This window comes from Condylura cristata, unplaced genomic scaffold, assembly GCF_000260355.1.
Source record: "Condylura cristata isolate star-nosed mole 26May11 unplaced genomic scaffold, ConCri1.0 scaffold00003, whole genome shotgun sequence".
NCBI classification, from domain to species: Eukaryota; Metazoa; Chordata; class Mammalia; order Eulipotyphla; family Talpidae; genus Condylura; species Condylura cristata.
In genome coordinates, this window is record NW_004567104.1 from 48,751,067 (window position 1) to 48,772,057 (window position 20,991).

The 20,991-nt window shown below is 39.8% G+C and overlaps 1 protein-coding gene across 7 annotated transcripts in view; it reads right to left on the bottom strand.

Annotated features, from left to right (window-relative positions):
* The window catches only part of ST3GAL6 (ST3 beta-galactoside alpha-2,3-sialyltransferase 6), a 68,622-nt gene that overhangs the window by 15,910 nt on the left and 31,721 nt on the right, over positions 1-20,991 (bottom strand). For 4 of the 7 annotated variants that reach the window (XM_012732703.1, XM_012732708.1, XM_012732730.1 and 1 more), the window contains exons 2-5: positions 13,817-13,916; positions 11,142-11,219; positions 8,081-8,184; positions 6,758-6,821 (exon numbers count right to left, since the gene is read on the bottom strand). The exons of 2 other annotated variants lie outside the window; for them this stretch is intronic. In XM_012732703.1, the coding sequence (XP_012588157.1) occupies positions 6,758-6,821; positions 8,081-8,184; positions 11,142-11,219; positions 13,817-13,905 (335 nt within the window). In that variant the 5' untranslated portion in view covers positions 13,906-13,916. Of the gene's footprint in view, positions 1-6,757; positions 6,822-8,080; positions 8,185-11,141; positions 11,220-13,816; positions 13,917-20,991 lie in introns of those variants that run through there. One more of the 7 variants, XM_012732718.1, reaches the window with a different exon arrangement.

Genomic DNA, 20,991 nt, shown 5'->3' on the forward strand with positions numbered 1-20,991 from the left:
TTCAGAATGCAGCAAAGGCGGTCAGGGGGTAGGGAACCGACTTGTGCCTTGTAAGTGGGAGCTGAGATTTCGTGAGCCAGTGTTTCTGCTGCTCTGGCTGTGGGAGGCTGAGCTCCCGACTCAGAAGCAAGCAGTCCTGGCGTGGGAGCACCTGGTGCTTGGGAGTTGAACAACAGCTAGGGCCTCCTCAGGACCTCAGAACTTGAGTGGATTTTAAGTATTCCTTTTCTACAGTGCAATTCCTTAAAATATCTTTATTTACTAGTGAAGTTTATGAAACACGATCACCTTGTGAGAGTTGTGCTTTGGAAAATAAAGAGGATCTGCATGCTGAGAATCCCACGGCAGCAAGATGATGACAGAGACCTAGAGCTGTGACTCCTACCTGTGCTTTGGGCAGGGCCTCATGGCACCCTCCAAACAAAGCAGTACAGAGACAAGAAAAGAATTTAGGGGTAACCCCAACTGCCTCCATTTTGAAAAAAAAATTTCACCAAAATATAATTCATAATCCATAAAATTCACCCTTCTAAACCATAAAAGTCAGTGAGTTTAAGCATACTCACAAAGCCCTACAACAATCACTACTAATGCAGAACGGTTCTACCACCCTATGAGAAACCTCACAACCAGCAGGAATTGCTCTCCATTCTTACCCCCTCCAGTCTCTGGCAACCACCACAGTCCCTTATGTCTGTCTAGATGTGTCTACTCTGGCATTTCCTATAGGAAAAATCATGCAGTATGTGGACTTCGGTCTGGCATCATTCACTTAGCACCAGGTTTCCAAGATTCATCTTACATTGTAGCATGAGTCAGCACTCATTCTTTTTTGTGGCTGAATAATATTCTATTTTGTGGGTACACATTTTGTGTACCCCTCAGCACCTGATGGAGACTTGGACTGTTTCCATGTGGGGGTTATTATGAAAACACTTCCATAAACATTCATGTACAAGTTTTTGTGTAAGTATGTGTTTCAACGTAAACTTTCCATTTAGAAATAATTTCAAATTCACAGGAAGTTTTAAACATAGTACTGAAAAGTCCTATTTATCCTCTACCCAGCTTCCCTCAATGGGGGAAACTACTAACAACTGACTGGGAGGAACTGACTATGACTATTAACTATTAAAACTGACACTGGAATAATGTACATCGATAGTACTATCCCCCTCTTTTATATGAAACCAAGATTCAGAAACCTGGAAGCTTGCCCAAGGCCACAGTGCAATCAAGATGATCTGCTGACTCAATGCTTTTGTTACAAATGTTGACCCTTTGGTTGAAAGACTCATGCTTAGTCTTACCCACCAGTGCCCACCTGAAAACTTTTTTCCAAGTCATCCTTTCCTCACAGACATTTCATCACCCCTCTGCTGCCAAAGTGCTGCTCAGACAGTTAATCTGAGTATTTCCATAAAAGGACCAACAGGAGAAGAAAAGACAAATGTGGAAAAGTTTGCTACAATAGTTGTTTTATAATAATTTCCCTTTGTAACTAACCAGAGGTGTGGCTACAAAACTCTGAGTGTACTAAATACAGTGAATCACTCACTTTAAAAATGGTTCATCTTATCTTATGTGAATTTCACCCCCCACAATGGATTGTCAACATTTCTTTGAGACCTTTTTCTTTTTCCCAAACTTAGGATCAGGTGATCCAGAAGCAGGAGTAGAGAGATCACTTGGCACATTTACCATGTAAGATTTTTGGGTTAAGAGTTGAAGACAGAAAACTTTTTCCTGTAATATCTGTTTGTAAAAGAGTCTATTGTGATTATGTATCTTTAAGAGGAAACATTAATTCACATATTTGTTTTTTATGATCTTTCACTTGTACCTCAGAAATATTTTAGTTTAAAGGCGTTAAGTCACACTTAAATGGGGAGATAGAGCCCTAGAGATCCTAAAGCATGTACCCAAATGAATTCACAATTCCACAATTTTCTTCCTCTTCTTCAGCTGATAGGCAGTTTAAGACTCTCAATGCTAGAGTATTCCCCTGTCTCATCTCTGCTTGCTAACTGGAGCACTGAAAATTCTGACTCTCATGGGCCTCTCTGAGGCTGTTTTCTCTCTTGTAAAACACAAGAGCTGGGCTAGATGACCTGCCTCCCTCAGGCCATCTCTAGGACTTCACCTCTTTGCTTTGGGGTTTGGTGCACACTACACAGCCAGGACACATCAGCCTAGGTCATTCGGTCGTTTAAGAAAAATAAAATAAAATGGGTGATACACCTGTTCTGTCTACAGCATCATCATTTTACTGTCTCTGTTCAGGAATTCTGAATTTCCCAGGTCTGCACCTGTTTATCTAGTGTTAGGATTTGATAACTACATTTGATAACTACAGCTGCTGCTGCTAGTGATGGAAGATCTCAGCAGTCAACAGTGGATTTTCTCTTGGCAAATAGATCTGCAGTTTCCCAAAAGAGGGGGAAAGGCAACTTTCTACAAGGCAAATGTTTTTCAAACAGATGTGACTACAAGAAGGGCACCAAGTTATTAGAACTGTTACAAAATTTTTGAAAAAGGACAGACTGTTTTTGTGGTTTTGTGGAAAAAGTGGTTAGCAGAGGGAGAGGTAGGAAAAAGAGCAAGAACAAAACTGCTCAACTCCAAGGCACCTTTGCCAAGTGTTACAGGGCTAAACACATACACTGTTCACACTCTCTAGTCCAAAGTCTTCCAGTGAATAACTTTAGAAAAAGACACTGTCGGGCCCTCCCTGGTGGTGCAGCAGGTTAAAGCACAGCACTAAGAAGCTAAAGCCACTTCAGCATGAGTTGGGTCCCCACCCCAGAGGTGACCACATGGCATGGCAGACCTCTCCTGACCCACCTGCTGCTCCCCCCTCAGCAGTGTAATTCTCAGTCAGCCTGTTCGGCTCCCCACTGTGTCTCTGGTGAATCCTCTCACCACGCTGGTGCCTCTGGACTGTATGCCAGTTCTGTCTGCATAAATAAATCTTTAAGAAAAAAAAAAAAAGGACCCTGTCTCAGGGTCATTTTACTACCACTATCTAAAAATATGAGGTAAATGAGGTCCCTATAAGAGAGATTGCCTCATGGTCTCCCTGGTGGTATAAGGGGTTAAGTCCCTGTGTGCTCAAACTATCACCAGTCACTGAGGCCTGAGTTCAATACCCTGCCAGGGAGCTGACCCACATGGTCCAGCAGAGCTCTCCTGTCTTTCTGCTGTTCCCCTCAGCAGTGTATCTCAGTAGATCAACCTGTTCTACCCCCCCACTCTGTTTCTGGTGAATCCTCTCACTCTCTCCCCTCTCCCCATCCCCCATACCTCTGGCCTACACCCCAGTTCTTATATGCATAAATAAACCTTTCCAAAAAAAATACTGCTTCAAAATTCTCTGCAACACCAATATGTTTCAACAACTTTCACAGCAGTTTCCCAAGAGAAAAAACCACAGCTGGCTGCTGAGATCTTCAACCACTCGGAGCAGCTATTTACAAAACAGACCTCCAAATCCTGACACTAGGTACAGAAACAGGTGCAAACCAGGAAAATGGTGGGAAGTACTGAAGAGTGTTAGTTGCCCCTCAATAATATTTCTGTGGAGTTTTGTTTGTTTGTTTTACAGTAGGTAACATAGCCATGTAGAATAGAGGCTACATTTTCCAGGCCATTTCAAGATCAGGATTCTGTCCCTGCTCAGTGGGGTACAATCAGTAGTTACTAGCAAATATTTCATAGTCACTTCTCTTTGGGTGCTAGAGAAAGCCCTGGCTTGTAACATTTCCCAGTTTCCACAATACAGTACTCCATGTATGAATGCATGGCTCATTTCAAGCTTCCAGCTTGGTGACACTGAACATGGAATGGAAAGAAACGGAGCTTTCATAAGTTGGTACCAGCTGGCTCCATGTAATGCTCTAGCACATTGCTGGATGCAAGGGGGTATTAGATGTGATCTCAGAGGAGGCAGGGTGGGATTTGCCCGGTCCTTCCCCTTCCTCGTCTCTGTTGGCAAGAATGTAGATCCAGTCCTCACACTGGAGCATGAGGAGGCGGCTGTGTGTTGAGGAGCGATAGAATCACAATAGAGAAGCCACAGCACTCCTCAGAGCATGCTGGGATGTTTACCTGCAGGCTGCACTTACATGGCAGTGTGAAAAGAGGAAAGTTTCCGTCTCATAAATGCAACTGGTATTTTGACGGTTCCCACTTGCAACCTCAGGGCAAGTCAGGGCATGCTTAGTAGCATGAACAAAACTAGTACTTAGATCTAAGAGAACCAACTGAAGCAACAAAAAGCGCTATCTTTCTGGAAGTGACAGAATCAAGAGAGAATGGGAAGTAGGGACAAGATCTGTGTTCCGCTGCTATACCCCAAAACATGCACGCATCTTCTAGAGCACAGGTTAGGAAAGAATAAGCCTAGAGTGAGGCTGGAAGCTGAATGAATGTTGTTGAGAGAACAGCCAAAGGAGGAAGGGACTAGAAAGGGCTGATCTCACCACTCTCCACCTGGCTGCCCCCTCTCTGACCTACAGACCCATGGGCAAGCACACCTGTGTTAACAAAGCCTCCTCCTCACACATGTGGGGCCAGCTCCCAAATCCATAGTCCAGGGACACAGGGTGGACTCTTACACTGACTGACAGAAAATCCTCTACCTGAGAGAAAAGGCTTTTCTCAGGTGTCTATCTTCTAGAGGGCTTTTCTCAGGCCAAAAAGAGAATGGGGAGTGTGGGGGCCATATGACATCACCTGCGGGGAAACTGAGATGGAGACATTTGGGCTTCCTTTCTGGAGCTTACTTATAATGTATTTGCTCAGGATTCAATGGCCTATATTTGTTGTGTGTTGTACAGTGAGATGCAGACAAATGTAGAATGGCTTACTTTAAACATAAGTAACATTGGTAATTAATTACAAGTGAACCCCTCCCAAAGGTTAATATGCAAGAGACAGAATTTTATTTACAGAAAATAATTATGTCATAGCTATGTTCTTACCTATTTTCAAATACTTTCGTTGTCTCAAGGAAAGAACATGTTAAATAAGCAGTTCAGCAATGCTGACTGGGCATCTGTTGCTGTTGCTGCACTTAGGCACAGCTGTGCTCACGCTGTGGGGGTCCTACCAGGCGAATTTCCAATCACTCTATCCAAAGAGTCACAAACCACACATTTCATCCACTCAGTTTCTTGGCAACTTAGACCCAGATTTTTGTGCGATCAGCATGACTTTCAATCCATCTTCCCCCACCTGCCTTCAGCACAGGGGATAAGAACCCAACGTGGTGGGATAATGAAAGTGGGGGACACACTCAAAAAGACAAAGTGGGAAAGGTACAAACAACAAGACCAAGATGGCAAGGGGACAGGTGAGAGTCTGGCCGACACACACACACCTGAGAGAGATGGGGTTCTGGAAGCCCTTAAATAGGATAATTCAGCTCTGTGACAAAAACCAGACAAGAGCAAAACTTCTAGCCACATACGCTCAAGAGTCTGGACAGAAGCTCACATTTGCAAGGCCAAGAATCTTGATAAATATTTGCTGCCAATATTAAAGATATAACAATTACCACTCTCCAGACATTGCAGGTGGTTAAGACATCCAGGCCTGCAGGTAGAACTACCTATGGTCCCACCTGGCTCTCGCACCAGCTGGTTATTTGCCTAGTCTCAGTCTCTCCATTTAAAAAATGAGTATCAAGCATATTGCATAGGTGATTGTTAAAATTTAAAGAGAACTGACAAACCACACATCCAAGCGATCCACATAACATTCTACAAGTATAAACTTTAGGTTAGAAAATAACATATGAAAAAAGAGAGAAAAGGATGTCGTTGATATCTGATCAAGATTGAAATGAGCATGCTCAACGGCCTACTTTTAAAACAAGTACAAATTGAAATGAGCTGACAAGCATTATATAACCCATGCTTCAACAATCCAGGCCTCCAGTAGAGAAAAATAAAATAAGATAAACTCAGTTGAAAACCTAGCACTGCTCCTCCAGTTCTGCTAAGTTCTCTCCATACCCACAGCTCTGTCCGCTACTTCATTCTGTCAAGCATCTCTGTTCTCTTGGGAAAATTCTGCCACTTTTTAATAATGGAGGCCTGACATCTGCAAACTACTTTTTTCATACCATTGGGACTCTGGTCAAATTCTAAATTGTATCTGAAGTTTTGTAAGATAGTGAGTTTTGTGAGATAAATCTGCCCCTGTGAAATACATCTACTGCTAAAAAGTCTAATTTTTGCCCATTCAATTCCTGGTGATTAACCTGACACCAATATTTTCTCAAAACGAAGTTATCTGCTGTAGTCAAAAAATATATATGTAAGCATTCTGTTTGCTTCCTCCAAATAGAACTCTGAATAAGAAGAAGAGAGCTGTATCTGAAATCCAATACTCATATGGAAAAGAAAGGATCCTCATCAGACCCACAGGGGAGCATATGGGCAGTGTCCACAGAGGGAGCTTGTGAGCTGGTTAACAAGGAACGTGGACAAGCTCTTCAATGCAGCTTAGTAAAGATGAAACCAGCATCACTCAGAGATTGACTACAAACTTTGAAGCCAGTAACTTATGCAGCTTGTCAATTTTGTAGCTTACTTCCAGTATTATAAATGCCAGCAGTTTAAGGGATGCACAAGTGTTGTGGGATGCACAAGTGTTGTGGAATTCTCCTAAGTAGACACATTTTACATCTCTTGCAGTGACATATTGAACCACTTTAAATAGTAAGTCAAATAGAAACAAAAAATAAACTCACTTATCAAATTCATCAAAGAGATCACAACTCTGCAGTTTTGAAAGAGCGAGCCGAAAATACTCCGCTAGAAAACAAATGAACTGTTATTAATAAGAAGAAACACAACTGGCCCCTCCCTGGTGGTGCAATGGGTTAAAGTGCAGCACTATGAAGCTACCACACCCACTGCAGCATGAGTTCAATCCCCAGTGGGGAGCTGACCCACATGGCGCAGCAGACCTCTCCCGACCCACCCACTGCTCCTCCCGCAGTGTACTTTGTCAATCTGCCTGTTCTGCTTCCCACTCTGTCTCTGGTGAAGCCTCTCACCTCTGGCCTATACCCCAGTTCTGTATGAATAAATAAGTAAATCTGAAAAAAAGAACCACATCTTCTTAGGTTTATGGTGGCAAGTCAATTTGTCCCTTCACCTCCCCAAATTCATTTCCAACTGGTATAGCCACATTTTATCTATTCTATAGTATTGAAATTAGCCAGCATAAATAAGCACATTCAAAATAATAAATGCTCTAAGGATGCTTTCTTAAAAGAGAGAAGCCTAACATGTGTCATCTAAAAGTAGTCATAAAAAGTAACCCCAAAATTAGCAGTAGCAGATGATTTGGAAATTGACATTAGTATAAAAGTCAGCAAATTATACCTATTATATTCTCAAATTCTCTGCAATATAGTTTTAAATGTTATTCCTGACACACACACACACACACACACACACACACACACACACAGGTGTGCGGGCAGGATCAACTAAATAAACAATATCTGACTCAGAAAACTATTAAGCCTGTTGCCTCTTGGGCACTGAGAAGCTCTCAAAAATCTAGAACATAAAGTTGTACAAAACCAACAATTGTCAAAGAGCAGAGGGAAAGCATTTTATCATTTGCAGATAGAGTGATATCCCATAAATTTAGCAAAATTAAAATAAGATTGTTCAAAGAGCTAGAATTTTCTGATAAAATAATCTCACAGGTAAAGGGTAAAAGGGGCACAGGCAGGAAGTTAACCCACAGGGCTATCCTACTAATTCTAAATCAGAATAAATAAAGCATAAGAATCCATGTGAATAATAAGGCATCAGAACAAAAACAAAAAGCTACTTGTCCACAACAAAATCTGCCTTTTCTATATTTTTAGTCTACTTTGCCTCCAAACAAGTAAGGTTTTATATTTTAAAATTTAATTCCCTTCATCCCATCCCCAAATCATATTCTTTAGGAATCACTTTGAAGCAGTTAAAAGGTCCCAAAATCTTATCAATATGTGATTTCATTTAAAAGAAATACATAAATTTGATAAAACAGGGTAAGATGATCTACTGACCTGAATTTTTTATCCCATAGGGCAAATCAAACTTATCACTACCATACAAGGAAGCAACTTTTTTAAAATCAGCTCCACACAGGAAAGGGTGAAACTGCTGAAACCTGGAAGATAAAAAAATTTTCTCAAACCCTTTCAATATTTGCAGATGTCTAAGAACACAACTAACAGTTTCTGTAGTATATCATTCATATTGTTACACTAACTATCAATGTATAGTTATTTTCAAAATTATTTAAAAGTCATCTGAAACAGTATTTCAGTATTCATAAGAAGGGAGAGGTAGTGAGGGAGACTATACATCTGTAGCAGAAACCAAGAAACTGAAAACAAAATTATGTTACAGTCAGGACCAGAGGTGACATATGGAGGCGTGGGGTATGACAATGAAGTTTTTAAAAACTTACCAATACCAATAAAATGATAGCCACATGCAGAAAGAAACAAAGGAATAAGGGGAAATAAAAGTATTGATGCTAAGCCACTCCAAAATGAAAAGCCATCCTATATGCCAGTTATGTCAGTTATGAAAGTAAAAATAAAAAGTTAGATGATGCTAGAAAAGATGTCATTAAGATTAACTCAAGAACAAAACTGTGGCATTTTCTCCACATTGCCTGTTCTGTCTTGAAGATACTCTCTCCTACCCCACTCAGGTCCTCACTTACATGAGAAAGTTTGATGAGGATGGGATCTACTTCTGATTTTTAATTGTTATTATCACCCGGCACAGAGGTCATAAATTGAGTTTCAACCTCAAATTAATTCTTTCTTGAACAATTAAGAAGCAGGAGGGGAGAAAATGTCTTCTTAATTTAAGTTCTTAATGCTGATATTAAAATAGTATTTTCACCTACAAGGACTGGATGTTGCATCCAGTCCTGCTAATCCTTCTCTAACCCCTCAGAGTCCCCGTTGCCAGCCTTTCTTAGTCCAAAATTCTACAAGCAGAGTGCCTCTGGGGTTTCACATTGCAGTGGTGTAGGGAAGAAGAAGCAAAACAAATTCAGTTTGATACTGGCTTTGCCACTCATTAGCCACTAATCGTGAGTAAATCACTTCACTGGAGCTAAGACCTCACATCAGTCATATTCAGACCAAGGAAACAGGAGGAGACCAGCCTTTCCTGCTGAAGATATGATGCATAATCCAGATTTAGTGGTGACAATGACAAGCCACGGGGTTCCATCAGCATTCAAAGATCTTGTTCTGAGTTGATCCCCAAGTTCAGGATCCGCTATAGGAAGAAGCAGTGTCAAAGCAACTGACTTAAGTCTGAGAGGTGACTCGGGATCTTCCTGGTCTTCTTGGGAGGGTGAACCTGAGGACTTTGTGCACCCCAAGGACAAGGTGATACAGATTCTGCTCTTTGAAATTGGTGAGGATGGTGAAGGTAAAAAAGGATTCATTTTTTTATTTTTTTCATTCAGACCTAAGTCATGAAGGTGACTTACATTTTATTTCTACATGAAATAATTATTCAGCACTGTGTCCCACACATAGTAGGAACTCACTATCACTCTTAGCTGTAATAATTATACATTACACTATACTAGTTTATCCCATTATATTGTACCATATTACATTATAATGTGCCACATTATTTCTACTGTTGTCACTCCTACAACAGACTGGAGAGGAAGGTAAAGTTGATTAATCAACTTAGATGAAGAAACTGAAGCAATGACAAGTGAAACAGGTGCAGAGTATCATCTGGGGTCACCAATGCACATTTGACAAAGCTGAATCCCACACCCACATTTAATTCCCAGGAAAGGCTTCCTCCTTTCAGCACTGCAGATAACACCTGCAAGCTTCCCGGCAGAGGTTCCTCCGATTTCTAGGAGGGAGAAAAAAGCACAGCCCCCAGAGAATACTATCCAGAGTGGACAAATGCGAACCTGTCACTTAAACTGTAGACTTACACACCTGGTGGGCAATCTTGAATAAGTAACCCCTTTTGAGCTTTCTCAGAAATAAAATACCTTTTTTCTCAAAAGATGAAGAGAACCTCGATTCTAGAGAAGCATTTTTAACCCTGCAGTTCATAACCTGTAGGTAGTTCATGAAATCAATTTTGTGAGTCATAATCAGCAATTTTTTAAAATGCATAGGCAAAAGAGGGGGGTATCCAGATTAGGAAGAGTAAAACTTCTTTAATTTATAAATCACAAGTATTAGTAGTTACCAAAGTAAAATGCATTCCTTACTATGAGTCATGATCAAAAGTTTAAAAACATTGTTCTAGTTTTTGCAGTGGCCACACCCCCAAAGGTGGACTAGGTGGACTGTGAACAGCATGGCACATTTGTGCCATGGCACATGCAGGAAGGTTTAATGTATCCACAGTTTTCCAGAGAATTGGTTGATTTTAAAGGGCTCTGTAGTCCCAAAGGTGTAGTAATATAAAAAATTTAAAAATTAGTATTATTTATTCTTAGTGAATAAAGTGCTAAAAAATTTATCTTGCACATTTAATTCAGTTCAAGCCAGATAATCACTTATTTTTAGTTATTTAGAAATATCTGACAAGCACGCTGTCAAAATGTAAGTCACAGAAGAAAAGTATGTGTAGATGGAAGAGTATGTTCCCTACATGCCTTGACAACTATGATAAACTTTATTTGCATTCTCTGTGATGAGCCATTATTTGTATGTGTTACAGTTCACTAAAAATCAGTTCAAGTTTCTAGCCACAAAGAACCTGGAGAGAGACAAGAAAGAAGTCACAAACTGACAAGAGTGGAAAAAACATGCGAACCAGAAGGAGGAAAAATTAAACCCTGAAGAACAGTTCACTTTTTTATGATCAAAACAAACAGACCTCTCTAATCTCACCTGTGTGAAAAAGAACACTGGCCTGATTGAGTTCTTCAATGCCTTTTCTTAAAATATGTGCAGAGCTCTGACTAAAAGCACAAAAAGTGACAGGATATTCAAGCTCCTCCTTAAATATAGGTTGTCTACTTTATATACCAAGATTTGTATGAAAAAAAGTAAACAAGTGTGGGAAATTATTACCAACACATTTTGTATGTCACAGTTTCTCTTATATTTTTACCTCAGGAGAGAAGCAAAAGCTGGCTTTGATAAACAAGGCTGGATCTGATTTCTCCGCTTCATTTCCACAGGTGGCACCCTGTGAGATAAAAATAGTGTCAGTCAGAAACCAGAACTGGGCAGTCAGCCCAAAGGGAAGCGAATGCTCTGGGAACCCAGTTGGTTCCACCAGAGCGACTTCTCTGGCAGGGAATAAAATATCATCCCTTGAGGTATGAATGTGCCTTCTCCAAATACTGCTCCCACTGAGGGTTCATGAGTACAAAGCAAGAGTGGAAAAAGCCCAGGAGATGAGAAGCCCAGAAGTGGTTCCAACAACAGTGAATCAAAGGACGCTCTGAGGAGGGCTAGAATTACGCACCATGGAAGTCAACACCAGGCTCCTTTTATAAAGTCCCTGAAAACCTCAGAAACCTAGGTCCTTCAAGCCACATCAGGGCACATTAACTGGCAGCAAACACCAAGCTATAGGTTTCCACAGACCCTGCCTTGTGACCTGGACACTCCAGAAATCATCCTGTTTAGAGTGGCATCTAGCTCTGTTCTTGGCTCAGGCCAGGCCCTTGTGTGTCTCCTGAATGGAGCACTTGTCTCCATGATTTAAAAGGGTATTGTAAAAAGACAGAGCATAACAAAACGAAATGTAGGGGGCAGAGGTGGTAGGATCCAAACCCAGCAAAAAAGAAAACAACTTAGTGGAGATTATTACATTATAGAAATATATGTGATTTATGTAATCTTAATATATGTATGATTATATTAATGATGACAAATTATGTAAAGAATTCATCCAAAATCCAAGATGTAAACTATCAACTACAAGTCACAGGATGCAAATGAAAAGAAAATGGACTAAACTCTTTATGGACAGAATTAATCTCAATCATTTTTGGTATCAAATCTTCAAAGTTAGAGCTGTTAGGTTTCTGAACATATGCAGGACAACATGTTTTGTGGATACCACAAATGGCAAGAATCCCTTAATCTTTATGTAAGGGAGATACATAGTTTAACAGTTAAACAGTTAAATAAACAAATTTATTCAGAAGGAAATGAAGTACAAGCTAGCACTTGATTTCTAAAATTACTGAAACATAACAAACAAAACAGTTTTAGGACACTGAAAACAAACTTTTAAGTGGCTTTTCTCTCCAAGATGATTTTCTGTCTTAAATAGTTTTTAAGGCATAAAAAACACCCATCTAATTTACCAGTACTTTTTATGACTGGAGCAGCATGTCGGCGTAGGCGTGTCATAAACACTCCAAATCCTGATGACAAAAGACTGCTGAATTCAGATCCTTTTCATTATCTGCTTTATCATTTCCATGTGCTCAACAATAGGATTTGTAGAGAATTAGCAATCTGGTAAGACTGTCTTCTGTTCTATTTTTTCGTTAAGTGTGGGACAAAGACACAATATGGAAGACAGGAGATCCCTGTGGTATAATTCTTATGTGGTATGTTATCATCCTGTACATTTCTTTAGTTCAGTATTTAATTTCAAACTCTAAAATCTTAAGAGTCAGGCCTTCCCATTATCACTGTTTTTTCTTCCTAGGGACTATCTGCTTAACTCTCTTCCATGAAGAACATATAATCATGTTTCAATCAGTGATGAAATTAAATGCAGAAGCATTAATTTACATTTTATGTACTAAGCACAAACCAGAAACAGGCTCTAGGCTCTAATACTAAAACACTGACAAAAAATAAAAACAAAAATCTGAATTTGGAAGTTGTTATTTTCATATGGGTATATATCGCCACCCACCAGGACTTAAATTCAATGAAAATTATTCTGAGTCAAAAGATTGACAATGATGAACAACGTAAAAGAACAACTACAGATTTTCTCTGCAATAAAACTACCTGAGCCTCTGTATAGTTTGAGATGTAATACTGCAAATCAACATTGTTTCAAAATACTCATATATCATCATTCACCAAACATTTTTAAACAATGAAACCATATGTAGTATCTAGATTTCATCAACAATTTCTCTTTTTAATTGAATATATATATTTTACATTGTCCTTCCCTTTTGTACAAGGCATGTTTTCTCCTTTCAGGTGCAGGTCCACAAAATTCCCATCACCAATTCACCATAAACATAATCCCCTGTGTAAGAACATAGTCACCTCCTCCCCCCCACCCCCCACACACACACATTTTGCTCTCTCTCTTCTCCTCCCCTGCAGAGTGTTTCAGATTAATAGTTGGACAGCTAACTTTTTGAATAATCTCTTATCAAAGCACTTTAGGTGCTAAAAGTCAAGTACCAGAGTTCAAAAATGTTACAGGGTTTTTCCCACAGTTTTTTGTAGTATCATTTGCGTATCTGTGTCAAAGAACAATTTGGGTGTTACTTTTGAAAATTAAGAAAGAAACTTACACGCCCTCCCTGGTGGCGCAGCGGGATAAAGCGCAGCACTAAAAAGCTAAAGCCACTTCCGCATGAGTTCGATTCCCGCCAGCCCCGGAGGTGACCACATGGCGTGGCAGACCTCTCCTGACCCGCCGCTGCTCCCCTCAGCAGTGTACTTCGTTGATGTGCCTGTTCTGCTCCCGACTCTGTCTCTGGTGAAGCCTCTCACTGCCCTGAGCCTCTGACCTGTACCCCAGTTCTGTATGCACAAATAAATAAATCTTAAAAAAAAAAAAAAGAAACTTACCAATAGACGTTTGTTCCCCATAATATACAATGTAGCACATAGTAGAGGAAGCCAGCACTTAAGATAATGGCCACAAGGTATGCTCTCATGGCTGGCCCACCTGAAACACAGAGACAGAATATAGAAAAAGCAGGGTGGTTATAAAGATGGATGTACACAATGGCTCAGTTATAGACCCTAAAGAAGAAACAGGATAGTCAACAGAAAGGACACACTGCTGTTTTGGAAATAGGCACTTATTGTGCAGAACAGTGATGTTTTCTCGACTTTCCTCACCCTCCTACCTATGATCAACACAATGTGATTCATGGGTAGACCAATAATCAGTACCACATTTTCAAAGCTAGTGGTTTCTGTACTACTTTCTTGTGTAAGAGAGGAAAGAGTATTCAAAAGAAAATTTTACACATTTACTCCCTCTGTGCTGCTCTATCCAGAAACATTAAAAAATATGCTTTCTTTCACAACAGGATGTGAATATATGCCTAAGATCTAAATGAACATTTCTTTAGTGCCCTATAACTTCCAGATGCTATTACAAATTTTAGGAATTATTTTTCTAATTTTAAGAATCTGAGAAAAGGGCCCTGCCTGGTGGCTCAATTGGTTAAAGCACAGCACTACTTGCTAGTCAAAGCAGCTTCAACACCAATTTGATCCCTGGCCAGGGATGTGACCCACATGGCGCAGCAGACCTCTCCTGACCCGCCCACTGCTTCCCTCAGCTGTATACTTCACCAGTTTGCCTGTTCTGCTCCCCACTCTGTCTCTGGTGAATCCTCTCACCACCCCTGCTCCTCTGGCCTGTACCCCAGTTGTGTATGCATAAATAAATCTTTTTAAAAAAAAGTGAGAAAAAAACTAAAATAATGCCCATTTTCTCAATTCTTATACAGATTAAGATGCACCTACTTGATGTTTCAATTTTATAACCAGGTAATTTATTTAATTACCTATTTGCTTTTCTATAAAATGAATAGACACAATACTTCACAGAATAAAATGCAAAAGGGAAAAATAAAACCTTTCTATAATATTTTTTTAAATCCTAAAACCTTTATTTAGTTCCCACTTTTGCTTCAAAGACAGAAATAGGTTCTCACATTCACATGAACTAAATGCAAATGACAAATTCAATATATTCTATGGCTCCAGAAGAGATTTGCTCACTGTGTGACTTAAGTAAGTATACTTGTTACATTTCTTGCAAGTTTAGTTTATTAAACAAGTGCACATTCCACTCCCTTCCAACTTTCTATATCTAGAACAACCTCAGTTAGGGAAGAAAAGACTAACCTCAGACTACACTAACCTCAGTTAGTGTAGAAAAGAAAATCTGGTTGTATCCATTTCCAAATAATCTAAGACCACCTCACAGTTAACAGCAAAGTTAGCTAATATAGAAATCTCAAAGCATGCCTTTGCCTTCATAAGTGGAATATACTAAACATAGTCAAAGTGTTTCTTGATGATGTGGGCTTCACCTTAACAAAAGTGATTGCTTTTGCTCTACTAGTGATGATCTGCTGGCCAAGCCATCCTAAACTAGCTGATTCCTGGTGAGGTCCTGGCATATTTCTTGTCTCACACACACACACACAGACAGACACACACACACATATACATACACAAGTTCCAAATTTCGAAAGTCCAAAAACACTTCTCACATTAAACAATGATTGGTATTCACTCATTAATTTTCCGACCTGCTTCTTCCAGTTCAGGGTGTTAAGTGAGCAGAACCTACCCTGGCAGCTCAGAGAGCAAGGTGGGAATCAGGCTGGACAGGATGCCCTTTCCTTGCAGGACAAGTTCATGCACACCCCCACTCAGACTGGGACAATTCAGACATACAAAAGAACCTACATGGGGCGTGGGGGCACTGGCTTATCCAGGGGAACAAACACAATCGGGAGAAGGAGCAAACTCCACACAGTGGCTCTCGGTGGAAACAATTTTTTCACATCAACATTATTACAAAACAACATTATTTGAGGATCTGCCACACACACAGTCACTGTGAAGAGTGACTGATAACACTGTCGGAAATCAGAAGGCATGATTCACAATCCACGTAATTGCTGGCTAGGGGAACATTAGGAAAATCTGTTTACCCTCTTTCTACCTAGTACCCTCTCATGTTTGCAAGAGAAGGGAAACAATTGCTTCTTAGACTCACCAAATGATGGGCATCTGGCATAGAACATAAAGTATAGGTTGAGGTTGAACAAGCGTCACTTACTTTCTAAATCTAAAGTTAACATTGATGATCTTTTGTTGACATAGTAAAGCACCTGTTTTAAGAAAGCCAGAGTGAGACTTGGTTGATCCACCCATTTGTAAAGTATGCTATCTTGAGGTAGCATAGGCTATTTTAAAAGATGTCAATTCTTCTTGGTAAAAAGGCAAGAAAGTAATTGATACTTAGTACAATATGTAAAATCCAAGTGGTGGAGGGAATTAAAGTTAGAGACTATCAGAGTAAACGTTTAAGACAGTGAGGTGTCTAGGATGCTAGGCTCATTACTGAAGTGGTTAAGTGAGGAATCAATGACAGATAAGGCCATTCAACACGGGTTAGCTGTCCTTCCTCCTCTGGAACTGGGTGAATTGAGAAGGGTCAAGGAAATGGGTTCTGAAAGGCAATCTCTCCTAGAGAAGTATTTCATAACCTCATGCACTGGCCAGAGGCCTGGAGCAGGTCTTCCTGAAGACCAAAGAGCCTATTGGTGGTGACAAGAAGCAGATGTAGACTTGGCTTGTCTCATCCCTTTGACTAAACTAACCAGCATAATGCTTTTTAATGCAGATATAACTCCACATGAATCCAGGATATGCACAGACTCCAAAAACCCCAATATAATCACGCATGTACCCTGTGGCATTGAAACATCACTGCAAGCCATTATTGCTGTACATGCTGATCTCAGACATCAGAAGTGCCCAGCAACTCTGGATGTTCTAGAATCCATAAGTTAGATTTGGACTAGGATGTTTTAGAAATTACGACTGCCAGGCTTAAGAATGTCCTGGACAAGTAGTATTTTTACCATGGGCCAAACCAGTCACCAAAGCAATGTGCTTACATACTCTAAATATCTAAAACCTCACACAGAATTTCATTTGTGCAAAAACACAGGGTATCAGTCAGCAGTTTCAGCAATTTAAAAAATAAAAATTTACATCTAAGATGTAAGAAAGAGTATGAAAATTGAAAGAACTCAGTCTTTAGAAGTCAGTATTTACAATTCAATTTACTTATCTGTCCTCCCAAAGACCTTCTTTGGAAAATTTATGTATTATTTCACAAAGCATGAAAGTATGACTAAGCAAGAGTTTTGCTGTTTTTTCATTCAACAGAATGTGGCTTATCTGACATTTGAGAGACATTTTTCCCCTTCAAAAAGTAAAATGAACCATCTCTTTCATTTTATTGAAGTAACAGTTACACTGTCTTGGTCTCAGATACAGTTTCTTACTTCAGCAACTGTATATTTCATACCACACCCACCACCAAATGACCAATCACCATCTGTTTCCTCCCTACTTCTTTCCCCTCTAGTAACCACCATTTTGTTGTAAAAATCTTAAGGGTTTTTAGTTTTTAGCTGTTCAATCACCTTTTAAAAATATTCTATTAATGGGTAGTTATCTCTCTCCTTCTGATTTATTTCTCTTAGATAATCCCCTCAAGGTCCATCCACGTTGTCACAACTGGAAAGGTTCATTTTTTTCCCTAAGTGCACTACATCTTAATCCACTCATCTGCTGCCAGGCACTTGGGCTGTTTCCAGGTCTTGGCTGTTACAAGTAGTGCTGCGATGGACAGAAAGGTGCATCTATCTTTTTGAAACAGTATTTTCATACTTTCAGATAATTACCAAGAAGTGAAATTGCTGAATCATGTGGTTCTATTTTGAACTTTGAGAAATCTCAAAATAAGTGGCTGCATGAACTTCTTCTCCCTCCAACCGTGCAGAAGGGTCCCATTTCCTCAATCCAAAATACAAACCAGTACTTCCTTCTGGACTTCTTAAGTCATTCTCACTAGCAGGAGGTGAAATCTCCATGGGGTTTTCATTCCATTTCTCTAATGGTAAGTGATGCAGAATATCTTTCCATGTGTCTGTTGGCCATCTACATGTCATCTTTAGTGAAATGCCTTCTTAGGTCCTCTGTCCATTTTCAGGTTGTATGCTTGTTGTTGGTTGTATGAGTTATTATGTGTTTTGGATTTTAACACCTGTCTGATAGACAGTTTGCAATTTCTATTGGGTCAGTGATCTGCCTTTTCATCTTAACATGGTTTCTTTTACATGCAGAAGCCTTTTAGTTTGATGTACTCCCCATTTGTTTATGTTTGCCTTTGTGTCTCTTGTTGTTGGAGATGAATGCACAAAGGATGTAAGACATCCTGAGGCTGATGTCATCAAGCTTATTGAACGTTTTTCTTCTACGTGTTTTATGCTTTCAGGTCCTACATAAAATGAACCTACTCTTGAATACCCACTGCACACAGATCTGAGAAAAATTTAGGAAACTGAATCACCTATAAAATACCAGAGTGACTAAAAGTATCCATATTCCAATTGCAAGGTAGACCGGAGCCAGTCAGGATATCCTTGTGATAAACATGTATAGTTCTGCTTGCTCACAGGAAAAAGCTTCCACAAACAAATGAATTCCCTGATTATAATTCTATAAATGGAATAACCATTTTTTTTGAGCAAAAGCAGTTAAAGGAAAACCAGTTAGACCTTACCAAAGTGCCTGTTTAAAAAAACAAAAGCACATAAGGCCCTTCATTGTAGCTTCAATTACCAAAAAAGTTTATATGACAGATGCCAGCTTCTTGCTCTAAAGAGCAGAGTCCCTAAAACATCCTTTACAAAATTTAAGTCAAAAAGTAATTGTCTTCTGATGTATGGGTGAGGGCACCATGGACAAGCAGAACTCAGTTGTAGATACTGATATTTCTTAAACTACATTACATAGCCCAATAGATGAATAATCCAGATGCCAAAGTGACTCAACAGTGGAACCATGCTTTGTTCTCAATTATATATTATGCCCTATACATATTACATTGTTTGCATGTTTTAAAAATTCATGAAATACTTATATATCTATCATATCACTTAGAGCCCAAAACAGTTTGCTAAAATAAATGTGCAGGTGCAATTTCCTCAATGAAGGAAGGAACTGAAAGATTCTGGGGTTGAATGAGTGATCCCAGATCACATTGTTTAAGACAGACTAAAGCAAGCCTCAAGTCTGACCATTTCTTTCTCAGGCTTCTATTCTTGATGTCATCCTTTCTCTCAAGAAAAAAGGTATGAGGTGAACCCAAAAGAGAATTAGAAGCTATAACTACCTGAGATTGTTCCATGGGCAGTGAGAAATACAGAAAGGCTAATTCAGGTATTTGGTAAGGGTGGGATGGCTCTGGCACCCCAGAGCAGCAGGACCACCTGGGGACTTGACTACTTCTGAGCCCTTACTGGATCCTAATTCTGGAGCTCAGAGATATGAGCAAGCAGACTAGCAGTTTATAAAAACCAAACAAATCCATGAAATGACACTTGAAATGGTAAGATTTTTGTTTTCAGGCTTTCCTAATGCTCTCAAACTGCAAAGAGCTTTAGAAAAACACACGGTCAGCAATAGTTATGGAAATATTGTTCTATTCAGCAAATACAAAAACCAGGCACTTAAGGAAGAAACAGTTTTCAAGTTCATTTTTCCAGATGCTGTGTACAGACAGACCCCACCTGCCTGGCTTCATTAGACCCAGTGTCCCCTAGACCTTGCTGTTGGGACTTTTAATGCCCATCACAGGCTCAACCCCACCCCAGCTCTGGGGCTGTTCCTAGCTTGAAGCAAGGAGCCCTTATAGACCTTGTGTAGCAGCTCAGTTTGGTCCCATTCCTGCTGATCTCACAGTGAACTGCACAGTTCACCTATGGGCCTGGCTTCCATTCACAAGGCTACTGAGTGACAGATCCCAACAGCTCTCTGGCTGAAATTCCAGGGAGTAATTAGGGTTCTTAGTCATGTCCTCATCCACAGTCACCTTATATTCTGTCTCCTTGGTGACAGAAGTCCTGTTTGGCTGCTGCCCAGTCTCATCAAACACCCAGTGAGCTGTTGATCAGAAGGCCCACCCAATAACAGCATCTGTGCAGACTAGAAAAGGTTATCTCCCCTGGTTCCACACAGCACTGTGAACACACATCACACATGCATGGCAGGAGTCAGCCATGACTTCCCCTTAGCCAGGGGTCCTCTCCAATTTGCCTCCCAGACTTGGGAGCTGCTGACAGCCTGTCAGCCCTGGGATAGGCCCGTCTCCACAATTCTATGCTCACAATGACATACACTGTGTGTGTCTGTGTGAACTTGTCCAACAGACCCTACTTCCTACCTTCTTTACTTGTTATGTTTATTGCTCTGTTTATGACTACTCTTAGCAGCCTGATATTTATAGCTACAAACCCAGAACATGCACTGACCACAGCTCTAGTTATACATTAATATCTAATTTTTTGGTCCATCTTGATAAGGTCTGTAAGCCTGCTAAGACCTAGCCATCCACATAGCTCAAACCTTAATGGAGACACACAGGCCACCTCACAGTGACACATATAATGACCTTTTGTTTACTACCCCTCTTTTATTGGTGGTCTTTTTTATTGATTAGGATGATACAAATCAGTAGCCTTATTATATACCACAAATCTCACCCTATTATATGGATCATGTAAGTAATAGAAGTCACTAAAGGTAGAGCACCACACAAGCCCTTGTCACACAGGTGAAGAAAGCAGGGGCCATTATCACCCTATGCTAAAGAGACCAATGATGCAGAGCACAGGCCAAAATTAAAACCCACGTTTGTCTATGGTTGTTTTTTCTTAAATGGTATATGATGGGAAAATTTCAAACAATAATTATTGTACTTTTTAACTATAGTGTCATAAACTTACTAAACATTTAACCTTCAAGGAAATAAAACTAACTAAATGTACCTATTTATTGAAATACTTGGCTGTTAAAAGCATAATGTGAAAAATCATTTCACAACTAAAGAGAGCATAATTTAAATTACCATAATTTAAAATTTTTAAACAGCATTCAAAAGTAATATTATACCTAAAAAACTAAATTTCAATCTG